The sequence below is a fragment of the Brachyistius frenatus genome, unplaced genomic scaffold (assembly GCF_029030835.1).
Source record: "Brachyistius frenatus isolate BFR_SWC_R1_liver_20210118 unplaced genomic scaffold, ASM2903083v1 Contig_266, whole genome shotgun sequence".
NCBI classification, from domain to species: domain Eukaryota; kingdom Metazoa; phylum Chordata; class Actinopteri; family Embiotocidae; genus Brachyistius; species Brachyistius frenatus.
In genome coordinates this window covers 93218-116825 of record NW_027210865.1, presented here as the reverse complement: position 1 = coordinate 116825, position 23608 = coordinate 93218, and the positions used below count along the sequence as shown (strand labels likewise).

At 43.7% G+C, this 23608-nt stretch overlaps 1 protein-coding gene across 1 annotated transcript in view; it reads right to left on the bottom strand.

Moving 5' to 3' along the window:
* Nucleotides 1-1123: 1123 nt before the first annotated feature.
* The window catches only part of trim71 (tripartite motif containing 71, E3 ubiquitin protein ligase), a 29561-nt gene continuing 7076 nt past the window's right edge, over nt 1124-23608 (bottom strand). The window contains exons 2-7 of the mRNA XM_069721511.1: nt 15384-15551; nt 11091-11225; nt 6728-6970; nt 6108-6605; nt 5261-5401; nt 1124-5020 (exon numbers count right to left, since the gene is read on the bottom strand). Of these exons, the coding sequence (XP_069577612.1) occupies nt 4448-5020; nt 5261-5401; nt 6108-6605; nt 6728-6970; nt 11091-11225; nt 15384-15551 (1758 nt within the window). The 3' untranslated portion in view covers nt 1124-4447. The remainder of the gene's footprint in view (nt 5021-5260; nt 5402-6107; nt 6606-6727; nt 6971-11090; nt 11226-15383; nt 15552-23608) is intronic.

The following is a 23608-nucleotide window of genomic DNA, read 5'->3' as shown; positions in this document are numbered from 1 at the left end:
CATAATATATGTAAATGGGACACACGAAAGAATCAGACTAGTACTGAGAGGTCATAACGGGGAGGGAGAAGTCACTACATCATCACTATGGGACACGTTTCAATGAGACACCTGCAGCGGCGGCTGCAGAGAACTACCTGAGTTTTTTTTCCTTTCTAAATTTTCCAACCTTCTTTTAGTGTATACAATCATTTAAAAGGAGGTCTATGACCTTGCACGTCATCTTGTGCAGCTTTGCTTTTTTTCTCGCTCTCTCTCTCTCTCTTGTAAAGTTGTAAAATGGTGGACAAATGAAACCATTTAAAAAAACAACAACAACAACAACACAGGGCCCCGATTTTAAAAAATAAACTAAAAATGAAATAATATAAATTGACAAATCCCGCTGAGCAGGAGTGCAGTCAACCGATCACCACCACACTTCCTGGATGCGAGGAGATGATTTCTAGTTTGTGCTTTAGAAACCTAGCTGCCGAGTTCCCAATAGTAGGGCTGACACAAAATGGCCGCCTTGTGGTTTCATCATCGTTTGAAAAGGAAAATCTACGCTCAGCAGGAAGCTTACACAACTTCCTGCAGTTTACAGGACAGTATGTTAATAATCCTACGCTTATCATGGATATCAGAGGGAGCTAAAGAAAATGAAACACTAATCGCTGAGGGCCGCCTGCCTTTCACAGAAGACGCCGCCTCGGTTGTTTCTCAGGAAAAATAAAAAATAAAACGTAGCTGGCTGAACAGGTTTTGCGCTCCGCGGAGCCTCGAGAGAACAGGAAATACAATCGCAAAGGTCAAAGGTTAATTCCATCCAACGCAAATCCTAACACACACACACACACGTACACGTCTTTGGGAATACATTTTGGTAAAACCATCCCAATAATCAGCTACCCACCCCATCTGAGTTTTTCAACACCTATCTGGGAGACATCATTATAATACAAGGACTTTTCAAAGCATGCAAAAAAAATGAAAAGACAAATAAATGTTTAAAATACATTTCTTCCTCTTTAAGAGTGAAGACCTAAGGATCTTAAAGATAGAATTCTGCAATCTTAATTCAAACATTAAAAAAAAAAAAAATTTAAAAAGAAGAAGAAGAAGAAGGGGGGGGGGGAACAACCTGATGCAACATGAATGAACATTTCGTAGAGTAATACTGAAAAGCAAAAACAATGTTGTTGGTTGAAACTCTGCGTTGAGGTCGAAGCAGCAGGTGAGCGGACTGAAACCGGCCCACAGCTCCACTTCCATAACCAACCGGCCTGCTGCCGCACATTAAGAAGCGCGATCCTCTGACGTGTTTGTTTACACCGGTCAGAAAGGTAAGAGTTCAGACTGGTGTCGACCGTCCTCAGCAACCAGCGTCAAGCATCCTGAAATCCACTCTACAAAGACGAGGAAGTTTGTGCTGAAATTAGAGGGAACTCGTGTGAATTCAAAGGCGGACATGTGAAGTTCTTAACTCTTTATAAAGAGGCTGTTTTCCTCTTCCCCTCACCCCCGGGCGCACAGTAACAAAGTGGAATCTGCATGTACATCATCATCATCATCATCATCATGATGATGAGGTAAAGATAAATGGGGCCCAGCCCTCTTCAGTGCATCCAAATCAGAGGGGGAGGCCTTATCCTCGGGGCGCTCTGATTTCAACACGATACAATGGTCCAGTGACAGTTGTCAGTCTGCAGCAGCGCGGTCCGAATGCCAACCCCGTTTGGCACGAGACTCTCACAGATCATTTTGGCACGATGCTTTCCTCTGAAATATTTGGTTTCTTGGTTGATAAACAAAACAAACAACAAAAAAAACAAAAAAAAAGAAGGCATAATTTACCAGGCAAGTTACAGTCGGCCCAACAAACCAAGAGCCGTTTCAAGTCGAAGCAGTACTGTGATCTTTGGTCCAAGAGCAACGGGACATGAACTGTACTGTGACACGAGAAGAGTCAAAGAATGAGGTATATTTGTGAGGTATAAATATCCGATGAGGTAAACAAAAACAAAAACAAAAAAAGAGTAAAAATGAGGTATTCAGAATGAAGTTGAGGTATTTGAATGTTTAGATGTGCAGTAGCTGAGTGACATACTTGAGGTATTACGGAGATGAGGTAAGAAAGGAGGTTTGACAGAAAGAAAAAATAAAAAAAAATTAAATAAAATAAAAAGACAACCAAAATGAGCACTGAGGTTACTGGATATCTGAGATGTGAGGATGTAAAATTCCGTTCATGTGCAGACGACACTCGCCTCAGAAGTGAGAGCCAGTCGGTGAGGGTTTTCATCGGTCTCAAGGTTCTTCGCCGGGCTGAGGAAGTGGCTCGCAGAACCTTAATTGTCTAGTGCTTCCAGTGGGACACAGGTTGAACCAGATTGATTCAAAACCCCGCAGCGCTTTCACCACAAACAATTAGTATCTATCGCTTTCTACGGAAGTTAGTCGGGGATACAAGCGAGGCTAATCTGAGAAGCTACTTGGAGTCGACGGGCCGTCTGATATCGGTAAACGGTGGAGCGTCGTTCGATGAGCTGAGGCGATAAATGGCAATGGGGGGAGGGGGGTTTCTCTTTGGTGCAGGTATCCTCTGTTCTCTACACAAACGTCTCTACGAAAAGCATCGAAAATTCACTCGCACGGCCAAAAGTCCTTTAGCGGGCAGTGAAAGCACTCATGCACAACAAATGGGGACCCAACATCACTTATATTCCTAAAAGCCTAACACAGACAGCGCTATGACTTTTATGAACTTTAGACTTCACAATGATTATTCAGGAAAATGTCTTAAAAGGGATTTTTATCATCTTGAATTGCCAAATCTACAGTTGGCCGTTGTGCAGAAATTCTAACTTTGGTTGAATCTAGAAGTTGCTCTCGTAGACCTCCGTCTTTAGAGGGAATCGGTCTACTCGCGCTCAATCTGGAGGCGTCTCAACTCTGAGCATCAATAAATAGGGCGGGGCTTCTTGATGGCGCCCACTTATCATGAATCCTCGGGCCTCAGGAGCCAAAAGGGGAGTGGCTTTTAACCACAAGCTACGTCCAAAGGATTGTAATGTTAAGCCTTTAAACTGATGTCATTAAATGTCCCCTGCACGGCCAAATCAGGCGTCTATTGAGGCTTTTGTCACACAGCATGCCTCGTCAAAAAGGCGCGATTCGATTTGATGATTAAATCTCTACGTTAAAGATTACTAATAGATCCAGATATCCAGATCTTGGAAGATTTGACTCCAAAATCCTTTGGTGAGTCCTCTTGTTTGGAGAGGACACTGCTCTCCTTGCATATTGATCTGGAACTGACTGTATAGTAATGGCAGAAATTCTTTATCCAGTCTTATGAGACGCGATAGGTGGGTGATGGGGGTCGAGCACATAATTTGGATAGTTTCATTACTGGGCTCATCATTTCAGGGATCATTGCGGAACTGATATCCTGAACTTTTATATTTGTACTTCTCGATAATTTCCTCAAATCCGCATTACCCTAGAAAAGCTTGAGGAATAGGCTGAAAAGTAGTGAATCTGAGACCAGTCCTACTACGGTGACCTGAGCTAATTTTGATTCTATCAAGTTTGGCATCGCTTCACAGTCTTCTTTAGGCTATCATGACACGTCAAAGTCCACGGAGCCACAGAGACGAGGGTCGATGCGCTGGCGAAAAAAAAAACTAAAACAAAAAAAACAACAACTAACCAGCTTAAAAACATGAAAGGACACAACTGTACCCAAGTTTCCTCTCTGAGCGAAGCCTTCTAATGAGAATAAACCATGAGGCCTCTACAGCGGTCTGAGTTTTGTCAGCAACATTCAGGAGGTTCACTTTAACTCATATTTCAAAATGCACAGAAAGAATCCCATTAATTCTGTGCAAATATCAACTGAAGCGTCTATTCTTTTTTTCTTGTCTCTCTTAAATAACAAAGGATAGAGGTAGACTTTTCTTCTTTGTAAAACTTCACGGACTAAAACCTCTGCTCAGTGACTATGAGTACATTCATAAAGAGCTAAATGAGGTAGGTATGGAGCAGAGGGCACAAGATTTCAAGAGGTGAGAAATTCCCTGAGATGTAAGGAGAGCTGACAGAGAGGATGCAGAGCAGCTGAGACACAGGAAGGGAAATGTGGCTCTTTTTCTACTGATTATCAATTTGTAGAGGTCCCCTTTGTTGTGTATACCACAGATATCTGATTTGGAGAGTAGCGATGAAAGTGGGAAAAAAAAAAAAAAAAAAAAAATCTATAGTTTTAATTTCCCTTCATTTCAGCGTGCTCCTAATCGTCTCTGAGCTCTCCTCCTTTCTGCTGATTCATTCTCTCTCCTCCATTTCCTCCACTGGAAAAACTGCATCGAAGGCAAACGGAGGGAGAGAATGCAAAAATTAGACACTTTTTTTTTTCTTTTTTTTTTTTTTTTTTTTTTCATTCATTCTTGTTTTTTGTTTTTTTTTAGAACTTGAGGATGCGATTATTTCCAAAGTCAACGACCACAATGACTCCGTCGGGCATCACAGCCACACCGGAGGGCCGATCCATCTGTCCGAAGGCGCTCCCCTGTGTGCCAAATTTGCATAAGAAGTTTCCGTTGGGCTCGAACACTTGGACCCGGTGGTTGCGGGAGTCCGCCACGACGATGCGGTTCTCCTGGTCCACGGCGACGCCCTGCGGACGCAGGAACTGCCCGTTCCCCGTGCCCTCCGAGCCCAGGAAGCGAGCCGACTGGCAGTCCGGCTGGATGACCAGGAGCCGGTGGTTGTTGAAGTCGGTCACCACCAGGTGGTCTTCGTGGTTAAAGGCCACTCCTCTGGGAGAGTCAAAGTGTTTCCACAGGGACCCTTCGAAGCCGTACTTGTTGACGAAAGAACCATCGGGGTTGAAGAGCTGCACGCGGTGGTTCCTGGTGTCGGAGACCAGGATCTTACCCTCAGAGTTGACTGCCACATCCCAGGGATAGTTGAACTGTCCATTCTTGGTACCCTTTTCCCCAAACTTCAGCATGAACTGGCCCTCAAAAGTAAACACCTGTCAGACGAAGCAAACGTCTTAGAGCCCGACATGTTTACATGTGAAGCAGAAGGAGAGTAAAGCATTGAGGAGCGATGTGTTTACAAATGTGTAGCACTTTTCAGAAGCCAACGTTTGTCAGGTCCTCTAGCTTACATGGATTTTTCTAGGCAACTTTCTTGTGGCTTTTTTTTTTGGACTTTCTAATGGACATAATGGGAGTTTTAGCTGCCGTGTTGATGAGGTGGGTTTTCATACCTGCACACGGTGATTGTCCTTATCAGCCACAACGAGTCGTCTCTGACTGTCACATGCTATCCCAGCTGGACGATCGAACTGACCGGGCCGGGAACCCAGAGATCCAAACTTATGGTGGAAGGCACCGCTGGGCTTGAATATCTGAAGGAAAACATTTTTTTTTTTTTATCGTCTCTCCTTGACAACCTGGCTGCTAAATGCACGAGTCAAACTCAGCTGTATTTTTGTTTCGTGTTTTACACAATGCTCCAAACTGTTTATCTCGCTAGCTTCACACACGGAGATATAAACTGAGCTAACTGAGGATTACACGTTAAGTACCACTGAAGCACACGAGTTCCTGATATTGTAAACCTACTATTTATTGATTGTTCTTTTAAATTAAGACCTACTTTTAGTTTTTCCATTTTTTTTATTTGATCACAAAAAACCCCTCTTAAACTGATGAGGCATCAGTGTCTATGATAAGTAGGAAGACTTTAGTGCCGCATTAAGGTTTCGTCAACGTCATAAAGTTGCTGACTGATTAACTGACGGTTGTATAATAGGTGAACAATTAAAGGTCCTCTTAATGCAACTTAAGCAAAGTTTTCTTCAGTGGTCTTTGGTCTGTCTGAGGTGAGGCATCCTGAAGTTGAGGGCAGAACAAGAGACGGTGTTGTTCAATCTTGATTTCTGAAAATAAGGTCGCTTTCTTTGCACCTAATGGTTTATATTAATTATCCATGAAGTTGAACTAACTTCTGCCCCGTTAGAGAGAAGTATGGTTTGTATTGACTGACTCGGCGGCTGTACTATCTGCCACGGAGGGACTGCACAGAGACAAAGACTGAAGTTGGTGCTCTACCTGTACGCGGTTGTTGCTGCGATCAGCCACCACCACGTATCCCTCCTTGTCGACGCTGATGCCCCAGGGACGACACAGCTGACCGTCGCCCTCCCCCTCACACGCGAAGGACGACACCTGGGAGCCGAGCGAGCCGTAGCTCCGCCCCGACTTCACCATCACTTTGAAAGGGCTGCCCTGGATGTGCAGGTTACACACCAGCACGGACACCAGGTGCTCCCCCTCGCATTTGGGCAGGTAGGTGACGGTGTACGAGCCGTTCTGGTGGTCTGTGACCTCCGCTGCAGACATGTTACTATCTGTGACCGACATGAGTATTGCAGACACCGTGTCGCCCCCGGAGAGACGTGGCTCGCCGTCGTGATTGTATCCCATCACAGTGAAGGAGGCGGGCTTCCCACGAACAGCAGTTTTCAGACCATCTCCTTGGGCTTTGGTGACCGGGGCGAAGGCGCCGCTGCTGATCAGGCCCATAGACTGGATGCCGATGCACAGAGCCTGTGGGAACATACGATGGAACAAGTTCAGCTGCCTTGTCTTAAAGGCCATTTGTAAACTTAACACAGCAGTTAATGTCAACAAGCCAACTAGTTTACGATCTTCTCGGTTCCGGTGCCGACCTGGTCTGGAGGCGTGAACATGAAGCGGTCGTCCTCCTGCGGCTGCAGCAGGCCCCGCAGGGCCTTGAGTTCATGGATCTGGGTGAGCATTCGCTCCCTGGCCAGCAGCACGTCCAGGTGGTGGCCCTCATCCAGCACCTGGCTCACAGCAGCGATGGTGCTGTCCAGCTTGGTCAGACTCTGGTGCAGCTTCTCCACCTGGAGGTACAGAGACTTGGCTTTCATCTGACGGATCTTCTCCACCTGCAAGGAGACACAGAATATGACCTGAGTTGGAGGACAACCACAGTTTACTATCACTCGAGGGGATTTTGTTCAGCGGCTGGCAGAATCACCACGTGACGGTGAACTCTTTATTGATCTAGAATTAAAAATTAGGATATTCCAACGGCAAAGGCAAAGATGGAACCGAAAACACACACAGTTTTAGTACATTCTTTGTTTTGTGTCCACAATACTATAAAAAGCTTTACCATAAAATAAAGCTGAAAATGACTGAGCTTGAATCAACAGCAAGTTGTAATGGCTGCCCCAGTTTAGACTACAGTTAATATATTTGTGGTGTATGGTTGCCTGCATTTGCAACCTCCCTTCCCACTTTATTCAAAGTACAAATTGAGCTCACAATAACTCAGACATCAAGTCTCCTCCAGCCTGTTACCACAAACTGGACACAGCAAGTCTGCCCTGTAGATGGCAGCACTGTGCGGCCCACACCAAGTCTGGACGAGGGGAAAGAGTTGTCTTTGACATGCAGATAGTTGTAATGCCTTCACGCCAATTACGACTGTGTTTCAGTGTGTCACTAGTGATTAGTCTAGAAGAGGGTAAATGAAGAGAAGTTGAGTTGCAGTAACGGAAACACGAAACATCCACTAATATTATAAAATAGATTTAAAGGTGACACAAAGCCGATACCTTAGAGAGGAGTAGATTCACTCCTTTTATTACTTAAATCATACTTTCTTTGTGTAATAAACATTAGTAAGTGTTTCTGGAGAGTTTATTTTACAACTGGAAGACACTGATGAGTTTTGCTCTTGCTCCAGATTATTTGTGTCTTTCTTTGGGCAGAAATCAGATTATGACTTCAGTTAAAATAATCTTACATATTTACAAGTTTAACTGTAATGTAATGTTCATAAAATGTATTTATGCATATTTGATTTGTTTAAGCAACTTGGGTTGTTGTTTACGTTTCTTCTTATATTGTAAGTGACTTTGTTTCTCTCTTATTGCTTAAACAATACAAAAGAGACGAAGAAAGAAACAAAGCTCACGATTCAAAAAGTCACCAGGGTTGAGGCTAAATGACTGAAAAAAAAGACCAACTTCAGTGCCACGAAGTTGAATTATTCATCTAATAGTAAAAAAAAAAAAAAAAGATCAGTTAACCATAACACATTTGTGCTGTGAGAAGATCAGATCAAGTTTCTGTATAGTCAGTGAGTGTAGGGCGTTAAAGGAGGCGGTAGAACCTGAGAAGCAGAGATTGGGCTCTCACTAACAAAAAGACTAAAACACAATAGACAGACTGACTCTGTCGTCAAAGGGAGTTTTGATAGTAGGGTGGGACTCTGAAAGAAACAAAGACTCCTAAACAGAGGGATCTTTTGTTATTCCTTGGCACAAGTGAAACAGTGATTTGCATCTGTGAGACTAGAGTTACACTTTATAGTCAGTGAGGACAAAGACTGGAGTTAGGCTTGGACGGACAACTCGTTTTAGTTCCTCAGCTGAAGAACACAGTGAAAGGGAAAAGGGCTGAGTTGGCTTGTATTTCAGAGTTACAGAGCAAAAAACACTACTTCAAAGTTCTTACTGCTTATGAAAGCACAACTCCTGGCCTACATATTCACAAATTAGCATTTACAACAGACTCTCGCTAAGAAAAGTGTCACGATTTACCCGTTAGTCATGTTATAGAGCTTTTGCTGTCATCTCCGAGCCATGAATCCCTCTCTAGTACCCGATACAATGCTGAGTCACTGCGGGCACCTTCCTGGATTCAGTTTCTGCTTTCCTGACACTCTTGTCGCCACAGATGGCGGTCACCTGTGGCTAACAGTACAGGAAACGCTAGCCGAGTCATTTTCATTGTGGTATGACTCAGAAGTTGTTCAGCTCAGCATGCAAGCTTTCCTCAACTCAACAGCAGAGGAGCCGAAGCAAAGTGCAGAAGGCGGCAGGTCAAAAATGTGCAGTGTAATAGTGCAGCTCAACAATGTTATTGGGCTTAAATAACCAAACCTATATACCGGAGAACAGGCCTCATGAATTATACCGGTTTCTACAGATGCCTTAAAGGGCCTTAGATGTGGCCTTACACCTTTGCCTTCATTCAACACATGCAGATCCAACGTGGGAATAGCCTCCGCCTCTATCTCCACCCAGCGCTCCACCACTTCCTTGCTATGATATGGAAAGCTCCACCCTTCAGTTGATGGCTTGGTTCCTCAGGTACGTGATGGATGAAACCCTGGCTGTCTGAGTCTGTGTTTGTGAGACTGAAACTTTCCAAAACAGAAATGTTTGGCCATGATGCTGACTGCTTATTTCAAACACATAATAAATACCATACGGACAAGTTAACATGATTTAAAAACTGGAAGGGGATTTTAAATTAATACATCTTTCAATTGCAGGTCAGGGAAATAGAGACAAATGCAGCGAGCAATTCCCCCGAGCCCAACATGACATCTTGCTTCGAATGTAAAACGGAGAAAAACAGCAAATATCTGTTTGAGAGGATGGAAGTAATATATTTAGTAATATAATAACAACTACTTCTATTCTAACAAATAACAGAGCAGCCCTTCATCACCAAACAGACTGCCTCCTACCAGCTCTATGAAAACCATGACAATCTTATCAGTCACGTTAATAATCCTTAACGTTACTGCTCAAAGTAGTTATCAGACATGTAAACAGAACTTGGACCCAAAGAGAGCACTGCAACACATCCTCACTTCTAATCACATAGTTACATATAAGAGACAAAGCTTCTGCATTCATGAAACATGAGTGGCAGTCCGGCAGTCACAAAACATAGAAAACTGGTAGAAAATCGGTGTGTGTGTGTGTGTGTGTGTGTGTGTGTGTGTGTGTGTGTGTGTGTGTGTGTGTGTGTGTGTGTGTGTGTGTGTGTGTGTGTGTGTGTGTGTTATGGCCGACTGTAATGACTTTATCAGGATAGACATGAAGGGTTTTACCTTGTCGCAGTGTAAACAGGATTAAAGAGGGAACATGGTAAGTGGAAACCTTCTTTGGGAACCTTTGACCTGCACCTGTGCACGCACACGCACACGCACACACTCACACTCACACTCACACTACTTTTTACAGTGTCATTGAACCTGCAGTGAAGAGGCGAGTAGAAATAAGAGGGCTAAATTACCAGTCAGGCCAGAATATCAAATATGCCTCATATCAGGTTTGGGTTATATCTGCTGTACATGCACTATGTACACTTTCTTTTGTTCAGAAAAGCCTCTCCCTCTCTGGGTTAGGGTTGCAGTAAGTTCCTGAAGTGCAGCCTTTGGACCAAACTGCCAAGTTAACAGTATAAACAAGTCACTAATCCTGAGAGGTGCACCATTTGCTAAAAGCACACATTCGTATTGTCTCCATCTTAAACTGGTCCAATCAAAACTTTTCAATACCGGTGCTGGTTTTCTCAACAATTCTTTTTTTTGTTGTAATTTTATTAAATGCATTTTAACAAAAAGAAAATTACATTACATCGTATGGTACAAATCTTTAGTTTAGATGTAACGCCAGTTGTCTTCTTCAGCTTCAATTTACAGATGTTCCCTAAACGCCTCACATGCTATTGGTAGACACTAGTTAGCTGGCTGCACACAGACAAGCTCCCACTCCCCAGTTACTGCAGTGCACATCTCAGACAGGTGTGTAGCCACAAATCAGTTTAAAAAAGTTAAATAAGGCGTTCCACTTCACGATTTACTATCCTAGTTGAAACCGAGTGATTTTACGCTTGACTAAACGAGACAGAAGTTACGCGTTGGTATGGATGTAGCCTGGATTTTTAAATTTGGTACCAGATGTCAAAGCATTTATCAAAACTATTTGGTTGGTGCCATCCAAGTATCAAAGTTTGATACGCAGCCATAACGCCCAGCCTTCACAAAGTTTCATTATGTGAAGATCTGTTCTGTCTCAGGCAGTAATACATTTAGCAAATACATTGTAATATTCATGACTTGTGTCTAGAGGGTATATCATTAGCAGTAGCGTGTAAGTCCTGATCGTTGTTGACTAATTTTGTCTAACTGAGTGAAACGCTCACAGAAAACTAAAACTGTCCGGTGAGACTAACACAAAATAAAAGGTCGTAACTCACCTTCCACAGAAGCTCACTCTCCCTCTCCTCCAGCGTTGTTTTGTGTCTCTGGACAAGGGCCTTCACCTCAGTCTGCACCACCTTAGCCTTGATCTCCACCTGCTCTGCCATGGCCTGGACCTTCTCCATGCTTAGCTGGGGACACGAAACACAGGGATGTGGTCTTAGTGATGTGGCACAACACCCAGTGGACTTTGGGACAATCAGAAAAAGTAAGAGAGACAAAGCTGAAATTCAACAAATACCAATTGCAACAGTAAAACGGAAAGAGCCGTGCTACAAATGTACACAATTAACTTTCACCGTGCACAAAGGACGGGGATTTCTAAAGGCTCAAACACACCATTAACTGCTGTTTTATTACTCAGATGGGACAAAGAGGACCCCCAGAAATAGGATGCAAGGGACCAGGAAACATTAAAAGTAACGGCACTATATTTGTAACATCTTCCTGAACAGTCAATTCAGAAACACCTGCTCAGTTGTCACGTGGTGGCTCATTTGGAGGAGAAAAGGAAACATGTGGCAGGAATAGGAAGTCACTGGTCACACTGCACAAAACGACTCAACTTCCTGCTGGACTGGGTCACACCTCTTATTCCAGATGTGGATTCAAAGATTTATAATCATGTGAGAACACAACATTTGAAGCTGTTTTTTTTCCATTCAAAGTGTCGTATCCCACCATACTATGAGTGACCATGGAAATCAGGGCTGAATAACGTATTAGATAATCAGCCTTAACAGAAAGTGTGCAATCATTTTTTTTTATTTCATTACCGAGATAAATACAGGCACTGAAATGCAAATGTATTAAATTAATTTTTGGGGGATTAACAACACAGAATTTGGGCTAAATACATATTTTTCCTTTTTGCCTCACCCCACTCCACTCCACTCCACCCCACCCCACTCCACCCACTCCACTCCACCCACCCCACCCCCGAGTTGTATCTGGCTTTTCTTCTGGTGTTTTCTGGGAGGTCACAGGGTGAACCGGACCTCACAGGGACGAAGGGGAGGTGGGATAAAGCTCCCTTTGTGATATCGGCCGCAAGGATCAAAGGTCGTCTAAACCTCTACAGGTCGTGATCTGCAACCCCCGTCTTAAGACGCATAGCGCCCACCCGCCCACCCCCTCCCGCCCCCGGCAGGAACAAAGAATGGCAGCAGGGTCCTTTTCTAATTCGCCTGGGCATTTGAGTTGCCCAGCTAAGGGGTCAACCAAATGAGGCCCCCAGGGAGGAACAGCAGGAAGGGAATCCTGAAGGAATCGGGGGAGGACCCTTATCAGTAAAGTAAAGAGGGAGCCGAAATTTAAATCCAGCACCTTTCTCTAGTTTGATCTTTTTTCCCATATTGTTAATTTTCACATTTATTTATTATATTTCCTTCCTTCTAATTTTTCCAGTTACACCTTTTCATACTTCCACGCTTAAATTTCTGTCTCTAGCTTTGAGGTCTCATGATCTGTCTCTCCCTCCCAGTCTCTGGGTCTCCATCATCTTCCGCATTTCTCTCCACATTCCCAGAGGATCACAGCTTGGAGCACAAAGCGAGTCAAACTAACCAATCAAACCGGAGACCTGGCCAACCAGGAGGTCACAAATCCAGGGTCAGGGGTCAGGGAAAATAATGGGAGTAGAGTGGGCGGAAATTTCCTACCTCGGGGGGACAGGAGTGTGTGTGTGTGTGTGTGTGTGTGTGTGTGTGTGTGTGTGTGTGTGTGTGTGTGTGTGTGTGTGTGTGTGTGTGTGTGTGTGTGTGTGTGTGTGTGTGTGTGTGTGTTTACATATTATCTGGCGTCAGCATTTACTCCCGTGGTGACCTGGACAAAATTGGACAAACACACGGCAAACAGCACAAGGTAGCACCAGATGGCAGGCGGCGTATCTTATGACTCAGCTGCATGTCATGAGTATCCGGGTCACTTTTCACTAAATAAAACATATGATTTTGATTTCAAACTTGGCTACACGTGACCTGGAGTTTGTTCAGATCTCAGTTGTGAAATCTTAGAATTTCAGGAACAGCCGAGGTACAAAGTGTGACCCAGTCAGACAAAGGTCAAGATGAGAAATGGATAGGTGAGGCACAAGCTCTTTTGTGGAGATAGTACATGCCAGCATGTCATATGACCTCAGTGGAGCAGCTAGTGTTTCATGTTTTAGCCGAGTATTTACCAAGGTCACAATACTGCCCCACCTTCCAGGCAAATTAGATAACACTGGTGTGTCTGACCAGCCGCCTGTTAGCTGCAGTTCTTAGATTTAAAACTTACAGACCCTTTTTAAAGGCTGCAGCTAAAAAGTAAAGTAATCCGTTTTATTTGTTGATATTTTTCTATCGTTCGGTACATAAAATGTCAGAAAATAGTAAGAAAAGCCCATTGCAATTTCCCAGAGCCCAAGACTACCGAATGATTTGGTGTTTTTCTAGAAATCCTTTGGAACCAAGTGGCAGCCAACAGTGACAGGTTTTGGCCGACGCCATCTTGCTGGTTCAGAGCGGTTTGGAGCCGGTAGTGACCATATTTGGGCGAGCTGGTGGGGAGTCAGCGGGGGATCTGACTCAATCTGATTGGACACCCGGCGATACTACGTCCCGCCCACCAATAGTCGTATCCTGCCTGCACCACAGGCCTGTCAATCAAACAGACATGCCCCCTCCCCCACCCCCAAACATTTTTGAAACTCATTTTCTAATCAATGAGGGGACTATGTTCAGAAGGACCGCCAGAAAACTAATAAGAAGGAGCGACTTTAGCTAACAACACCGAGCAAACTCGTGGAGAAATTTCATTGACTGAGAATGTTATGAGACTAGTTGAACGGGAGTCTGTGGAGTTGGAGGCTTTTTGCGGCACCCGATGGCGTCATAAATTAAGGCCTTTCTGCATCTGCCTCACTTTTCAGACCCGGAAGCTCCGTCCACTTTTACATTCGGTCACTGGTTGGAACCGACTGGAACTAACACACCACTGGTTTATAATCACGTTTGAACTGATTTGAACACAACCAGTGTAACCTTGTCCTTCGTTTACTACTTGATTTTGCTTATGCAAAAACAACAACCTTTGCCTGGTTTGACTGGGCACATTTCACACAGTGGAGCTTGTGAACGTCTCCCACTGGAGCACACGTTTATACACTTTAAACTGATCCTTATTCATCAGTATTTAATTAACCCCAAAGCACATCTCCGTTCATATTTTGACTGATATATGACCTGAAAGAGATCTAACGAAGAGAAAAGCAGGAAACGGGACTCAGCTGTTTGGCATTGATAAATGACTACATTCATAAAATTAATTGCTTATCACATTTGGGGGCAACTACTGTTCTGTCAATTGACAAATCACTTAATGGATTAATTGTTTCAGCGATAATTCTCTTTAGACCAGTGACATCAGATGCAACTCTTTTGGCGAAAAGTGTTGGGGCGGTTACAAGTGTTAGTGAAACCAGTAATCCTTTTTTTTGTCAATGTGTCACCGAATAGACCTGCAATTCAAAGGGATCCTAGGAAGCTGCCACCCAATCTATAATTATGCAAATGAGGGGAGGATGTGTGTGTGTGTGTGTGGGGGGGGGGGGTGAGAGTAAGAGGTGTGAGTGTGTGAGGGGGGGGGGGGCTGAGTGAATGAGTGCGTGAATAGGGGGAGGGTAAAGTGTTCCACTTCTTTCAAAGAGGAACGGAGTTTTCCTTTCTCTGAAATCCTTTAAATACCTCATTCACCATCCACCCTCCCCCATCCTCCTCTCCACTCCTCCTCCCCTTTGACCTCCAGCCCTGCCCCCGCCCTCGCTCATCCCAGGCGACCAACCCCCTTTTTAGGGCCAGCTGGACACCTCTAACCCCGGGCTTCCCTGCAGCCGAGGACTGGTCACTCTCAAACATATTTAAAGTGATTGCCTCTAATAGCTGGTCGCTCTGCGCTCTGGGCCGATGGAGACACACAGCTGCTCTCCTCAGGTCCGACTCAGCCGTCCTAGGAGATGGATGAGGGTGGATTTGCATGCTGTAATCTTCATGAGGACTTTTATTTTTTGCCACAAGTAGTTGAATATTACATGGCAGTTCTTGGCTTTGTTCAATTGTTCAGATTATCTTCTAATCTGATACGTTGCGCAACAGTTTGTATTATGTCCAAATACAATACTGAATGCAAAGTGTGTTTTCTGTTAGTCACATCAATACTGTCTCGGTCCGAAGAACAAGCCAAAGTAATAAAATTAACAAATGAATAAAGAATATTTTCCTTTCTGGCTCGCGTTTAAGTTTCCGTCTCACCTGCACAGCCTGTCGTCCCTGCTGCGCGTCGGCCAGCAGTTGGATGGTGACGGCCCGGCAGTCCTGCACAGCGTCTTGCAGGTAGACAAAAGTGTGGCCCATGTGACGGCCAATGCTGCACTCCCTGCAGATAGGCACCAAGCAGGTTTCACAGAAGAACAGAAACACCTGAGAAAACAAGAGACATGTACGGGCTGATTAGTTTGGTGCAAACTGAAATGCAGCGAGCTGTTATGGGCATACAAAACAAAAATCAGGCTGCGGACCAGAGATCCAACTGGACTTCATATACAACTCATCAACACTCAGCTCACATATTAACAGATGGATTAATAATTGAGATGTTTGATCAACAACTGACTGATAATTATGATTTCTCTATCTGTCAGACCGAAAGTGGTGCTTGAGCGATGCTATAGTCCTTTTCTGTGTGAATAATTAAAGGACATAACGCCCTTTTGTTTTAGGGTGCTTTCACACCTTCCATGTTTTGCCAAGACCTTCGAACTTTTCAGTTTGGTCTGAGCCAAAATAGCAGGTTGGAAAGTTGCCTCGGACCTGGTCTGGACCAAAAGAGGTGTCTCAGTCAGGATCAAACTGAACCATGATTTGATTTGTTTGCAGTCTGGAAACACTTTTTTGATGGTTCAGACCTTCAGATCAATCACAGGAAGTTGAGGCAGGCTATTGTCACCCATTAAACAGCAGAAGAAGAAAACAAACAGGAGGAGAAGTAAAAAATGAGCCGCTGAAGTAATGCCATGAAATAATATCATTGGGGCAACAATGAATCTGCTCATTCAACGGAGAAAGCTACTGGCCGAATTGACAACACGCAGAAATCAGACAAACCAATCACTGTTAAGTATAGGGAGACAAAGTCCACGCAGGTGAAGACGACAGGACATCGGTATATCATATCATCAAATCTGTTAGTGTGTTTGTAAAACTACAATGTGAAAATAAAACGTGCTGGATCAATATAATGTAACAAAAACATGACCGTTGTTTCAGACCCGGTCTGGACTTTCAGGTGTGAAACCCCCTTAAGATTCCTGACTAACCATACGGAAACCATACAGTCTTGGATAACTGTTGCTTATTTATAGCAGTGTTTTATAAATGTGCACTGTCCCTATAAAATATTTGTAATGTATATGTTTACTGTCTATAAACAAAAACTCCAAGCCATTTCTAAACTATACCAAACTGTGTCAAAAACAGCAGTAAATAAGGACCTGTATGTCTCACCCACTTTGCTCGACCCCGTTACCATTATCAATATTGACATGTAGTAATGTCGCAAAACTGGTAACAACTCAGTCGTAGTTCCTGTGACGAAGTGGAGGGACTCAGCTCTTCCAAAGCTGACGGGTTTTATTGCTGCAAGTCAACAAAGGCTGACAATGAAATGATACAGCAACATGAATACATCAATCACTCTGTTCTCTTTCACACACACACACACACACACACACACACCTACACAAACCCACCCCCACCCCCACCCACACCTACACACAAACACACACCCACCCTCACCCACACACCTACACCTACACACACCAACCCCCACACCCACAAACACCCTCCCTCCCCACCCAACCCCCACCCCACACACTCACAAACACACTCACACAGCTAATTAAGGAGAGAAGGCCATGAATGATAAACAAGTCATTCATATGCATGTGTTACCAGGGAGGCTCACAGGGAGCATTTCTCACACAGTGGCAGAAAAGGTAAAAAGAGCCTAAAGGCCACCGAAACAAGATCAATACTCATTCTGGAGAATCCTTTAACATCTGGGGATGAGGCTCGTGAAGGGATCTTACTCCCATTTCATAAACCTCTTTTTACTGTAACTATGCTGACAAAAGATTTGTTTTTAATTTTTTACCTGAAATGTTAATACTTGTTTAATAATGCTAATTCTACCCCAGTATACTGTTTATTTAGAATGAAATATACATTATACCGTCAAAGCAGCACTCAAGGGACAACAACATCCCCCTTTCCCTCGGGATAAGAAGGGAAAATGTCATTTAACCTTTGCTGCAAAAAAACTGAGCTTTGCTTTAAATCCCGTGTCTGAATGCTGATTGGTTGTAATAGAAGGTTAATTAAAAATGCACTGGGCATCATATCCCAGAGACCTTAAATCAATGGTCTCCAATAGCAGGAGGCCTGAGTGGACTGGGAGGAGCCTGCAATCAATCCATCAATATTGGCTGTTCCCCTGGGGAGCAGCATAATCAAATAAGTCACACACACACACACACACACACACACACACACACACACACACACACACACACACACACACACACACACACACACACACACACACACACACACACACACACACACACACACACACACACACACACCTTTTATCTGCCTTCCTTTGAGCCTACGACCGAACCTCTTTTTCTTCTTGTCCTCTCTTACTGTCTCTCCTTCTACTAAATTCTGTCCCTGTCCTAAAGTGTCTGCGCCGCTGTCACTCCAATACCTTGCCTCTTCCTCCTGCTCTCTGTCCCATCCCTCCCCCATTGACATCTCCTAAATTCCAGGGGGACAGCACGCACAAAAGTGAGGAATGCAGCTGGGATGGAGTGGAGGAGGAAGGTGACAGATGAGGAGGAGGAGGAGGAGGAAGGTGGCGGAGGAGGAGGATGACGGACACATGGTTGAGCGTCATGCAGATTGATGGTGCAAGAACAGAATGGATTCTGGTGAATGACTCATAATAGAAGAAGTGAGCTCAGATCATGAACTGAAGCTGCTCCAGAGGAGAAACCATAACGAGCGATTTATTCAACTTAATAACTTTGATGGTGACAAGAAAAAGACCCTGACATAAAAACCATAAAATCCAAAGGACAGTCGCTGTTTGTGAATCATACATTGTGATCTATCATTCCTGGTGTTGGTCTACTTTAGTTTTTTGGGCCTATAAGTCCGTAAACATATCAAATAAAATCTTAGTTCATTTTAACATCCAAATCACGCCTGACATTATATATGGACCACTCAGAAATCAATAATATCTCATGGTTGTGTTATCTCTTCTTTAGAGTCTCCGTTTGTGTATGAGGAAACAAGTAAAACAGGATGGGCAGAAGCCTGGAAAACACTGGGAGTCCTGTTTCTGGGAAGCAGATCTTTTGACAAATTGTTGCAAGACACTTCAGATATCTTTATACTATCTACTGCTCATGTCATCACCAGCTCAACGGTCCTCGAGGTGAAACACACTCACTCATACACACAAGGTTGTAGATTACATAACACACCGGCCTCTTGGAACAACAGTCAATATTATTGACTCACACAGGATACAGTACTTCCCAGAGGTCTTCATGGAGGTGTCCTGTTCCTTCTGTCTTTCTGTCTCTCTCCAACTCATTTTGCAAAAGCTTTTTACTCGACCAATGAGACAAAAAAACAAAAATTAAAAATATGCATCACAGATAAATTCTTAGCAATAAACTAGGAATACAGCTGCTCTGCTACCCGTGTGCTGCTAGAGCAGAGGAGGCATTTCTCAGGCATACCATGCGCTGGACTCACAGGACACGCTGGACACCCTTTACACATGCAAGGACACACCACACGCTCGCACCTGATGCAGAAATGTGACTTAAAACGATGTGAAATAGGTGTGGTGTCATGCAAACAGAGTTGTAAATTCCACAGACAACAGCCTCAAGGAAGAGGAAGAGGAGGAGGAGGCCTTCAGGCAGAGGTGACTCGCCTACAGAATGTATTTTGCACACATTAACATGTAGCATGCTCTAAATCTACAGGCAGAGACGCATGCTGAACACAAAACACACACAAAGTGGAAAGCGAGCTTGATGTGTGCTGGTTGTTGTTGTTGTTGTTGTTTTTGCTGCTGGTGGAGAGAGAGAGAGAGAGAGAGAGAGAGAGAGAGAGAGAGAGAGAGAGAGAGAGAGAGGGGCTGGATTCAACACAACCTCAGTAGCCATAAAGCTCTGAGCAGCAGGGCTCGGCTACGCCGGAGGAAGTGAGTTATTGTATTTCATTAGTGCACCGGATGTTTCTCGTCCGCCCTCTCTTCCTATTACACTCCTCCATTATGAATGCACACGTGGACACACCCACATAATCAATATCAGACAAACAACCTGGAGAAATCAACAACAACTTTGACCATCTCTGTATTATATCACTGTAAACTGGCTGTATTTGGGTTCTCTTGTGTCCTTTGAAGACATCACCTTGAACACTGAAATTACGCCCCTCGGACATTTTATAGACAGACACAACCAATATTCTAAAGATAATCAATAAATTAATCAACTATGGTTAGTTGTTAGCGGCGGCCATATAACTCTAATATAAGCCGACACTGTTGGAGCCCCAACAAGCACTGGTAGTATTTACAATAATTACTAATATACCAATTATTACTAATCTGTCTCTGCTTAACAGTAAAATAGTTCATAAATGGTGTGCAGTGTCATCAAGTCCAGTTATTTCATCAATATTAATAGATAAACAAGCCTTCAAAGAGAAATGAGCAAATATTGTAGTGATTTCTAATAGAAACATGTCGATAAACACTCCTAGTTAGTTTCATCTATAACTGACAGCATCACAGCGCTCTCACAGCCCGACAAGCAAAATACAAAAACCCTGCTGAAGGTAACGTGAACACAACATGTCTGTGAGCCGCCGAGCTTTGTGTTCAGGCTGCAGCGGGATCAGCCCCTTTTCCTGCCTCCCTCCCCTCGGAGGTACTGGGAACTGGGGGAGAGGGCACCGGCACCAGCACCAGCTAACCAGTAAAATCGCTCCCTACAACATTCGCTGCCCAGCGAAGCAGAGGGTGTGGATGAGGAGGAGGAGGAGGAGGAGGAAGGGTGGACCGTGGCCATGTAATGTCACACTGTGGTGCCAGAAAAACCAGTGTTGCTCTGGGAACTGTGAAAGCACGTTCTCCTTTAAAAACAAAACACCAAAAAACCAACCCGAAACCACTTCTGACTTGACAGCGACACACTCGGACATCTGCAATGGTTATGTTCAAACTCCGTTTCTCAGCCGTTTCCATTTAGCACGTCAGCATTATGCTCGAAACATTTTATTTTGAAATCCCACAAGATACATCAAAGTTTTCTGTGTGAATCTTCCTCAAACTGAGAACGTATTTCCATATTTCCAACCGAAGCTCCGGATTCTTCCGACTTCATGCTTGCAGCAGATAATACGTGTATTTGTCTTCATGAGGAATTGCAGTACACTTCGATGGTGTTTGAGAATGAATTTCACACTAAGTACAATTTTATATGCACGGGGACCTGAAACTAACTGAATATGCTGCCTCAGGAAGATCATACCTTTAGAGACGTGTTCTGAAATACAAATGTGAGCTTAAGTTTAGAGAAAAAAAATCCAACTGTGTACCTCTTGGATTTTATTTTTTCCACCGACAGGGTGCAGGATCTGATCTGTTAATAATCTTAAGAAAATGACTTTAACCCCAAAAAACAATGTGGGACTGTGGGGAACACTGTCTGTAAGCAAATCAATTTAAAACATCTTTTGAATGGAAATTGTGTTTAAAAAGTAATATACAATTAAAAGTACTTCATTAAAGAATTTGCTCAAATTATATTATTATAATTGTATTATATAAATATATGGACCTTTTCTGAGCTATGTTTTGTTGTTAGTAGGTAAAGGGATTAACTGTGTGGACTGCTTTTGCTAATCTCTGTCGCTGCCTCGGGCCCGTGTGCTCTTTTAGCCTGTCAACAGACAGAAACGAGAAAGGTCAGAAACGAATAGACGCAAACAAAGACGCACTGAACGGACATTCCTAGAGACTTCAGGCGACAGTGTTTGGCAACAGATGAAAAACAGGTAGGTCCTATTAGAAAATGGACCAACTCGGTATGAATTCAACAAGCAACAGTAAATTTAGTTCTCGTCCGCTTCTCATGATAATCTTTGTTTTCTGGTTGTTTTAAAGCCTGAATGTACTTTTACAACATCTTAATTTAAATTCAATTTCACCTGCAAGATGTCCCGGGCCACTGGACAGGTCACTCACTCATAAACACACCTGCATATAGTATTTAATGCTGCTAGAAGAAGTGGGTTTGAGATTGGTCTCTTTTCATACTGTGGAAAACGAATTAGAGAGAATGAGATGATTTTAGATGATGACTATGGACTCAAAATGAAGTTTCAGTAATGAATGGATTTCACACAGTCATAATATGCCTAAAATATGGGCTTTTTACAGTAGAATTAGTTTCTAATAAATACTTAAACACAATAAATAGGGCTGCAATTTTTAAAACAGCAAAACGTGATTTTCTTGTTTGAGGCAATTGTCTTATGAGACAGACTTAAACCTTCCTTTAAGGCATCGCCAAGACATCTGCATCACAAACCATGTTGAAATTTGGAGGATCCTTCAGATTACAAATAAAAGCCATGTCAGGTAAGACTGCCGAGCATTTGATGACGAACGCATAACTCCAACACGCCTCATTTCAACGCTTCGGGCAGAAGCAGGTGTCCGGCGGCTTTAAGTTAAGCACTCGCTCACAAACAGCTTTCCTACTCTATGAAAATATTACAGTGAGATGACATCGTGGAGTGAAAGAAACACGCTGCACTTGCTGCAGGAGAGTATTTCCTGGCCAGCAAAAATAACTCGGGCGAATGGAGATCGTTAAACCAACTTTCCTTTGTGAATCATCGGTCAGTGAGGAAATTGGCTTCAGTGTGCGTCACAGTTAAACTACATAACGAGGGAAAGGAGGGAAGATCAGCAAAATTACTCCACTTGATGAGATGCTAAACAGACAGCAGCAGCCTTAAACCAGTCTGGTATGTCCAGGCTGGATAATCGGTGGAATACCTGATCCCAGCATTCCCGGCAATCCCAAGATAACCATCTGCCAGACGAAGATCCTTTTACGGAAATAGCAGGCAGCTACTCTCATGTTTTCCAAACACTCTGCACAACGTGTTCACAAAGTTTTCCCCTTCCCTATATCACTCTTTCTTTTCTTCGTTCCTTTTATTTGCTCTGCCCTCTTGTGGCAACGCCACGTTGGCTTGCTGCCACACGGACACGCCTGCCGATGTTTTGAAACTCTGCCAGATACTACATGGTGTGGGGGTTGGGGGTTTGGGGGGTCGGGGGAGGGTGGGGCGGTGGCTGTAAGCCAGCGACCTGATTGGACGACGCCACAACGGAGAAGAAAAACAAACCACAGTCAGCTGGCCTCTTTACCCAGCGAGCATGTGTGTGCTTAATACAAGAGCGGGGGAAGAGAAAAAAGAAAAAAAAAAAAAAAAGGAAAGGAGTGAAAGGGAGTGAAAGGGTGGGAGAGATGAAGACCAGGGAGCAAGAGGGACGCTCAATGAGCCTCAATCCGTAACAAGACTTCTCTCTTCCCTCGGGCCGACACGCTCTCACATAAAGCTCTCATTGTTGTGTTTGAAGCGCACGAACAAACATTTTATTCATTGTCTGCGATCAAAAGGAAAACAGCCAGCAATATAATACTCAGCTTACAAAGTTACCTAGTAGGAATGTGAGCTTGCAGATATTTGATGACACTTTTTCTCTGGATGACGCTGCATTTCTGGGCCCTTCCAGATTTGATAAGACTGTAGTAAAAGACTGGTCTGTACCGTGCATAATTTCGCACTGCTCAGCGCAACCGTGAAGCCTTGAATGGCCGAGACCAAGTCACATTACAGTCACATGACAAACGTCCAGCAAAGTTTGGACTGAACTGGAACAGAGAAGACAACACAGAGAGGCTACTGGAGGTTGTAAAATGTAAATAGTTCAATATGTATGGCATGTGGAGTGAAATTTGGAGGATCCTTCAGATTATATATAGGTATCACTTGTAGGCACTTGGGGAAATTTTAAGTTAATTGATTTAATCTACTTTAAATTTTCATAAATTATCAAAGAAATTCAATTTATGTTTTTTATTTTTTTTTCTTGCAACAGTTTCTCACAGCTGCTCATGAACTGTCATAGTGTTGGTCTGATAATATTAAAGTGAACACATCGTGACTGGAAGCTGTGCAGTGTCCCCCAAAATAGGGCAGAGAGCTTTAAAGTCAAACGTGTTAACAGCACAATCCCATTGAGTGAGGTCAAATAATGGCCAATTAAAAGCCCATTTGGACCCAACCACTGAGGAGGAAGTGGCAGC